We start from the raw sequence: 9,209 nt of genomic DNA, 5'->3' as shown, positions 1-9,209 counted from the left end.
TGAATTTAAAAAATATAGTTATTATGTACGTGGTTTGATTTTAATATATATACAGACCGTTATTGTTGACAATCACAAATTTTGAACAAAATAAATTTTTCTGTATATTTTAATAATTTTTCAACCTTCAATACTTTCATATTCAAAAATTAACCTAACTAACTGACATTTGAATTTCCGCGGGTTAAGTATATCGACTGCAATTTTGTCAAGTTGTCATTACTGTACCCCACCGCACGTCATTTTTTAAAATAATTTATATTTTAAAAATCAATATTTTTTGAATAGATCGGGTTATAAATTCAGGGTTTTTTTTTTTTAATTTTCAAATTTTTTCATTCAGTAGTGCGTAACCTAGCGGTTTGGAATCACGGTGGAAACACGGTGGGTTTGTGCCGTTTTACCACCGAGATTACAAGGTGTTGCCACCGTGGTTCCACGGTATACTCAGAAAATCGGTCACACAGTGGAACTACGGTGGTTACATCGCGTAATCACAGTGGATACACCGTGTATACACGGTAGTAAAATGGAACAAACCCACCGTGGATCCACGGTGTTTACACTTCCACGGTGTTTTCACCGTGATTCGAATTCGCCAGGGTAAGTTTAAAAAAAATAAACGTAAGAACCATTTTCGAGATATACAAGAGACTATGCGTGTCTTTTATGCTTGGCGAAAAAATTTCGTTTTTTATTTCTTTACAAACTCGGCATTTTTATAAATTTCATATTTTGATTTTATCGTATTCCTAAGAAAAGCCGTTTTGCGAGTAAACAACTTTCAGCAACGTTAAATATTTAATTTATAGATAAAACTTTTAATCGAAAAAAAAAAAAAAAACAATGTTCTTTTTGTTGAAATACAGCGTCATCAGTGTAGCCAGATCGTGGGTAGAAATTTCCCCCTCCCAGCATTACGCTTCATCCTATTTCGCCACGGAAAAGGGCTAAAATATCTTACGATTTGGCCACACTGAACGTCATGAAATGAATATATCAAATGAGAAATCATTTTCATAATTAATGACTCGGTGTTACGTCTTTTCCAAAATCATGCAAAGACAAAAACAATTTATACTATTAAAATGACAGTAATTAAATTTGTGTATGTACAATAAAAATAATGTGGACAACAAAGCTCGTTTATTTTCTAAGGATTTTTTGAACAGATATTTTACATTCTAATATATATAGAAAATAATGAAACAATTTGATGATTTGTTTAATGGATACTACGGCTTGCTTAATTTTACTGATGAAATCGTTACAGAGAGAGTGTAAGCTCTTTTATACCGTTATTAAAGTATATACGAATAGACAGTAATCAAAGTGGTGTATAATATGAACAACGAAAGTTGGTTATTATCAATGAATTGTTAAATCTGGTGACTTTAGAGTTGAACATTGATTAATACTCATACAGTAAGGGAATGATGAGTAATGATTATTTTATTTGAAGAGATAGAGTACTTAATATGCTTTGTTTCACAAAATAGAAAAAAAATAAACAAAAATTTGGTGGGGAAATCTGAAATTCAGGTAGCTTGAACTTACTGATCAGTATCGCCATTTACAAAGAGTTGATGGCCCCATATGGATAACATAGGGTCTACAATGCCATGTTTTGTTGTCTGAAAACTGTTAGAAAGCACAAAGAAAAATAAATAAAAATAAAAACTACATAAATTCAAGTTTAAAAAAAAATTTTGATTTTTAAAATAAATTATTTAAAAATAAACGTAAGTAGTTTTGGTTGAAATCCTTTTTTTTTTTTTTTTTTTTTTTTTAACTAAAAAATGAGGAAATTTATGAAAACATTTAATTTTTTTTGTATTGAGTATAAAAGTTACTAAAATTTGATTTTATGATTCTGGAAATATCATGACGGTAACATGAAATTTTTGTTTTGCAAATAAATGATTCAATTGAAGTAGACATTACATGGAAAATTTTATTCTTAATTCATTATTTTTGCAGTTGTTTTAAAAAGCTTTGTTTAAAAATGTGCATGATACTTCGCAAATGAAATATGAGTATTCTGGTGTTATTAATCTGATTACATTTTTAATTTCAATAATTGAAGAGTTTAAGAACAAAAGACTATATATATATATATATATATATATATATATATATATATATATATATATATATATATATATATATATATATATATATATATATATATACTGTTGGAAAAATTATTTAGTGGAATACGCTATCATTAACAGTAGTATACAACTGTTATTCATACAGTTGAAGATGTATGTAATATTGAATGAATGTTGTTATAAGCAATAAAACTTATTAACAAGTAATTAAATATTTTAATTACAAACAAATACAGTACAACCTCGTTATAAGTTACTCGATTATAAGTTACTTCTTCTCTATTTGTTTTTGCTTGTCTTGAAATACAACCCCCACTACAGTTCTACTAACACAGTTTTACGGTTGTCGTGAAGAGTTTGCTACTGCAGTACTTTTATAAGTTAATAAATCATGTGCGTATAGATAAATGACAAACGTCAACTAACTTATAAAAGGACTGCGCACACAAACACGGACACGACGCATGCATATGCAGAAAACTGGGCGATCACTGAGTAAATGATAAGAGTAGAGGAAAACCATTTCCAAGAAATTTTTCTCCTACAGCCCCTAACAGTAACTTATAACGAGGTTGTACTGTAATTACCCTGATTAAATGTTCCGATTAAAAAATTATAATCGGATTTAATCGGAAATTCCCGAATGAATCCAATTAAAAGTTTATCGGAAAAAAATTGAGATATTTTCAATCAGATTTAATCGGAAAATAATAATTAATTTATAATGTTTTTACAATGAAATCCGATTAAATCTGACCGAAATTTTTTGATCGGATTTAATTAAATTTAATTGAAAAATAAATTAGTATATTACATACCTTGACCAGTAAAGTAAGAAAAGTCTCAGAGCACATGTAATTGTTGGCCGAGGCGGAGCCTTTTTTACTGGCCAAGGTACGTATGCTATTTTTCTGCTCGACAAAGCCAGAAAGTTGCAATTTCGTTCAGGGCAGCGGCCCGAAAGTTGCCACTTTTAGGCTGGAAGGCAGAAAAAATTATTTTTCGATTGAATCTGATTAAAAGATTTCACACGGAAAGATTGAAACCCGACTGGTTACTGTTCTGCACCTGACTCATGGCCGATTTCTTCACTCGTAATTATCCTACGATTAAAGTTATCTACTAGTTTAAGAAATAACCCCCGAATATTTTTATCCTAAGGATAAATATTGGGCTGACTTTATACCTGGCAGTTAACTTGCGAATTTGTGAATTATATCGACGTTAAATAGTCAAAAATGAACCCACGGATCAAGAGTTTATTTCAATGTAGCTTTTTCTATAAAAATAAATTTTTAATAATTAAAAAATTAATTGAAGAAATTTTCTTATGACTTTTGTTTAATAATTTTTTATAATTATTCAGCCTTGAAACGAATTTTGAATACTTCTATACCTATTGTTCAATTTCAACAAATAAAAAAATGTTTTTTTTTTCTTTTATGATTTATTCATTCAAAAAATATTTGTTGTTTATTTTTCAAAAGTCGATACTTTTATCTCAGATGCAATCAAGATTATCATAAGAATAGTTTAAGTTTGCATTTTCTTTCGATAGCGTGAACAAATAATAAAAACCTAACTTTTATTAGAACAGAGTAGTAGATGGTAAGAATTTTTAAGTATGTACATGAAAAATTTAGGCCTGTAGGACCCCTGTAGTAGGTGCTATATCTCACAACCCCTCATATAGGACCATAGGATAGCTAACCCGTCGGTCTGTTGAAGAACCGTCGAAATTTTAACCCCAAAATACGGTTATCTGCCGAATAACAAACTCTAGTTTATCTCTCTTATGAAAAAATTGGCCATTAGTACGGTACAGAACAGTAAACAGTCGGGTTCCAATCTTTCCATGTAATCGGAAAATGATATGATACTAAAGTTAGCTGAGTACTACTAATTTTTTGATTTTTTTTCAAAACGAGAAATTGTAAAAAAAAGTTTTTCGAAAAATTGCTCTTTTAGTTTTTTCAATTTTCTACATGTCCATATTTTAGTTTTCTTCTTTTTTTAACTTCCCACTAAGAACATCAAAGATTATCGAAAAATTTGGGAAGTGATTGTTTTCACCCCGAGGTCTTATGAATTTATTCTGACTATATTCAGAATGATGCCCGAGTGCGTGTGTGTGTGCGTGTGTGTATGTGTGTGTGGGGGGGCGGGGCATGTAAGTGCGCACAAGTGTATGTGTGTGCATTCGCCTTAGTTAATCACGATCTTTAGCCTTTATCAATTTTCATTAAGTTAATTAATAAAAATATTTTTTTTTAAATTGGAAACTCTTCAATTATTTTTTTCAATATTTAATTGAAACTTATTTATACTAAAGCATTGAGTGTGCATAAAATTGTGCTTTAACAATATTCATCTGAAAATATATCTATTAAAAAATACATGCCTGCAATAGCATTTCAATTATTGAAAAGTATGCAAAACTGTGATCATAATAAATAATAATAATGAATTAATAATAATAAACATGACTTAATTTTTTTTGCTTCACATGCTGATTGTTAATTGAAAAATTCAGCTATTGTTTTATTAAAGTCAATAAAATTTATTACTTTTTTTCTGTATTGAAAGAAAATATTTATCGGTTTTTTTTTTCTTTTATGAAATAAATTATAAATAAAAAGTTTCGTTAATTTCTTTTTTAAGTTATTTTCCGGTTTTCTTACCTGAGATCTTGTAAAGGTAGAAAATCGACATCTATGAGTGGCCTTAAGCTCGGCAAACTATAAGTTGATATATGGCCGTTAGAGACGTAGCAAACTAGACAAACACTATCTGTAAAGAATATAAACATGGTTTGAATATAATTAAATAATTACGATATCGTTTATTCGAAAGTTAAGTTACATAGCCGATTAAAGATAAATATTTTAGCAAAAATAATTGAGAAAAGATTAACTTCAAAATTTTTTTTCGGCGTTTTTTTTCCTTTTTTTTATTGCGTTTTTAATCAACAATGTTTTTAATATTCCGTTAAGAAAATCAAAGATTTTTGAAAAACTCGGGAAGTTAATGTTTTCACCCCGATCTTCAAAAATCGAGTTATCATGAGATGACGATGTTTTGAGGTCCTAGGAAGATATTCTGATGGTTTTCAGAATGATGTCCGAGTGTGTGTGTGTTTTTTTGAATTTTCTAAGAAACCATTTAACCAATCGATTTTAAAACCAAATCAGCTCTAGAACTCAATAAAATGCGTCGATTGTCGCAAAAATAATTCCAATCGGTTACTTCATTCGAGAGATACCATCAGAGGAAGAAATGATAAAAACCGTGTTTTTTCGAATAATTCTGAAATGATCTTATCGATCAAGTTCACAAGTAAATAAGCTATAGAATTCGTTAAAATACGCCGATTGCCGCAAAAATCGTCTCGATTAGTTGATTTGTTCAAAAGAAATCGTCGGAGAAAAAAATAGAGAAAAGCGACTTTTCTTGGAAATCTCCAAAACGACTCAATTGGTCAATGTCAAAATTAAATTAGCTTTAGAGTTAAAAAAAAACGTTGATTGTTGTAAGAACCACCGCAATCAGTTTATACGTTTAAGAGATATGGATGCCAAAAAATTTGAAAAATAACAATTTTCCCTAGATACCTCATTATATACACAAAATGTTTCACGAATGATACCAGATCCTTAGATCCATGTTCTCGTTTAATCACTGCATAATTTATTGCAATCAGTTCGTTAGTTGAGAATCTATAGTTAATAAAACTTCAAATTTCAAGGTTATAATCTAATTCAAAACTTCTTTGACTCGCTGTCCAGATTACTTATATTTAGTTCTGCCTAAATCTATTCGTTTATTTAAAAATAATTGTTCAAGAAAATTGAAAATTTTATGTTTTTCAACTGTTTAAAATTCTTCTCATTTCTGTATTTCAATGCAATATATTGTTACGTTCTGGCTCTAATTAAATTTAAATAAAATTTTTTTTGGAAATTTTTTTTTTGAAGTCTCGAATTACTTATTCGCCACGGTGGGCGAATAAACGGTTCGACACTTCTTAGAATTATAATTAAATAATAAATTAATAAATCGTTACTTTGTTGGCGATATTATTTTATTCATCACCAACAATGTAACGGAAATCTCTTGCGATAAGAGAGTCGCCGTGCCTCGCGGATAGTCTAAACAGATGACGACGCATGAGACCCGGGCCACGACGATTCTCTCATAGGAAACCTGAGATGCAACGTTAACACTTTTGATAATGTATAATACCAAGGAGGGACAGAATCAAGTCAGTCGATCACAAGATCTAGAAGAGCTAAGAACTCTACATGAAACTGCTGGCTTGATCCTGTCACTCGGACTTTAAGGCAAAAATATATATCCGTACTTTACCAAATACGCACTCCTTATTTTAAACTTTGGGCGCTGTCACGGGCAGCCTAATACTCTCATCTGTTTTGGGCGCGGATACCGGCAGCTTAAGCACTTCCCTTCCGCATCCAAAAAATTCATGCCGAGAAGCCGAAGGTCAGGCAAAAAGGCCCAGTTCCGCCGGATCATTCGAACGATCCACGAGGATCTCGGTCGTTCAGTTCACCAACGTTCCCGCCTAGAGATCGTTGCCGAGGAAGTCCTCCTCGATCCGGTAACGTTGGTCATTCCAAAACCGGTTGAAAAGTTACCAAGTTCTGGTATCGCGTCGAGTGAAGTTCGTGACCCGTCGGGTTCTGGTGGTATTATTCAGCAGCTGGAGTCACTCGCCCTTAAGGAGGAACCGGGCCCTCCAGGCTCGTCTTGTCCAGAGGAAGCATCAAGGGAGAACACAGTCTTCTGGACTGGTATCAGTGAGGGTTGGCAGTTGATTCCAGTGGACGTTCCATCCGTCCGTCCGCCTAGTGGGAGCATCCCTTTCCACGACCCTCGTTACGGGTATTATTCTGAGGCCTATTTCAAGGCCACCGGCAAGGACGAGTACGCACCGGCGGAGGAGAAGAAACTACTTAAGAAAGGGATTATTTGGGCCGACTTATGGGACCCATAATCTCCACCATGGTAAGTCATCAAAACATTTTCGCATAAAATAAAGGAAGGTCAACAGCTGACGCACCTGGGGTCTATTGACACCCTAGCGACGTCAACCTGGTCAATTTAAAATTATTCTGTCTAATTAATAGATAAGCCAGAATGTAACAATATACCTTTTTTTGCGCTTAAAAAAAAACACGCATCCGAAAGTACCCGGAAAAAAAATTAGATCTGTTCGGATCAAATTAGATCTGATGTTTCAGATCTGAACAGATCTGCATTTTGGCCAGATCTGTTTGGATCAAATTAGATCTACTTTGATCAGAATAGATCTGCTTGGATCTGAACAGATCAAGGTAAATAAAAAACACTCTTAGATCTGCTCAGATCAAATTTGATTTAATTCGCTAGATCTAAATAGATCTGTTTTTTTATTTCTATCCTAATGGAAATTGATATGTCTGATTAAAAATATATTAAATATATCACAATAAAGTAAAATATATAGAATTGAAGCCATTAAAATCAAAAGTAAACGTTTCATATTCCATATGAGATCAGCTTTATCTTCTCCTTTAAATGATACAATTGAAATTTAACTTGATAAAGATTCATAATGAAGATCACTCTACTCCAAACAATACAAACTAACATATAATGAAGAAGATACTAATTTAAATAAAACAAAATATCCAATAGTTATTGATCTCGACGGTAATATCAAGTGAGTATAAGTAATAAAATATTGTCATAAATTAGATTGATTTTTTGTTAAATGAAAATGATTATATTCAATACGAAACATTTTGCATAAATATAAAGGATCACGTTTTTATAAACAATAATGAAAATAATCTCATTTTAAGATACATAAAAAATTTTTCCTTAAAGTATTTTATACTTATTTACCCAAGAAAGTCATGTAACGATGTATATGAAGTACCTATATGAATATCAGATAAAATCGATAGTAGAAAATTATTATGATGTTTATATTTTCTACAATAAAAGAATCATTAGCTGAATAAACAAGAAAATGTATTTATTTTAATTACGATAGACTTTTTACAATTATCAAAATTAGGTAAATGTGTCAAAATTCAGCTAGTTAATCTTATAATTATAATATAATATGAAGAAATATTTCTTTATAATCTGTACAGATCTAATCTAATCAGAGCAGATCTGAACTTTTTTTTCCCGAGAAAAACTTATATCAGCTCATATCTGATTTGATCCGTACAGGTCTAATTAGATCTATTTATATTTACTTCATAAATTGGTCGTTTAATCAATGTTGATCTATTTTGATCTGACTAGATCTAGGTTAATCTAACTTGATCTAGGTTGATCTGACTTCATTAGATTTGATCACGGTAGATCTGGACTATTTTTCCCCAAAGAAAAATGTCATATCTAATTAGATCTAGTTTGATTTGAACAGATCAAATCAGATCTACTCTGATCTGGATTCAGTATAATTTATGATCAAATTTGATCTGAGCTGATCTAATTTGATCAGAACAGATCTAAATTCTTTTTCCCGGGTATTTTTGAGCTCAAAGAGCTCGAAAAATGCGGGAAGTTTGGGGACCGCAGAATCAATCTTTGTCTAGATTTTTTTTTTATAATTTCATTCACATTGAAAAAAATGTGGTTATCGTGCGATTTTGTACGATGGTTTTGTAACCATCTAATGAATTGTGAATGGTAGACAGTTGCAATAACAAAATGTATCTTTAAATTGGCAATACTAGATTATTCTATTAACTATCTTCAATTTCAAATGAAAGTATGGTTGATTTAACTATACTATTTGATCATACTCCCCATACTTAATAATACTGTTTTAACGATCCATGTGGATTACTATTATGGCAATCCACTATATTTTTGATATAGGAATCCGGATTGTAAATATATCAATACTATCAATACGTATTGTTAATATAGCAATACGTACTGTCGTAGCAACCATCTATATAGATAGCTTATTTAATAAAACAATGTATAGCTAATGAAGCAATCTAAACTTACAGCAATTTAAATTCTATCTGAACAATCTACAATTTTTCAAACTTTAGATGGTTACTATAG

At 30.9% G+C, this 9,209-nt stretch overlaps 1 protein-coding gene across 11 annotated transcripts in view; it reads right to left on the bottom strand.

Moving 5' to 3' along the window:
* The window catches only part of LOC103577291 (syntaxin-binding protein 5), a 245,942-nt gene that overhangs the window by 41,298 nt on the left and 195,435 nt on the right, over positions 1-9,209 (bottom strand). For 10 of the 11 annotated variants that reach the window (XM_053742555.1, XM_053742554.1, XM_053742558.1 and 7 more), the window contains 2 exons: positions 4,796-4,904; positions 1,558-1,641 (listed from right to left, as the gene is read on the bottom strand). In XM_053742555.1, the coding sequence (XP_053598530.1) occupies positions 1,558-1,641; positions 4,796-4,904 (193 nt within the window). The remainder of the gene's footprint in view (positions 1-1,557; positions 1,642-4,795; positions 4,905-9,209) is intronic. The other variant, XM_053742559.1, reaches the window with a different exon arrangement.

Source organism: Microplitis demolitor, chromosome 10 (assembly GCF_026212275.2).
Source record: "Microplitis demolitor isolate Queensland-Clemson2020A chromosome 10, iyMicDemo2.1a, whole genome shotgun sequence".
Taxonomy (NCBI): domain Eukaryota; kingdom Metazoa; phylum Arthropoda; class Insecta; order Hymenoptera; family Braconidae; genus Microplitis; species Microplitis demolitor.
This window is presented reverse-complemented; position numbering and strand designations above follow the sequence as displayed.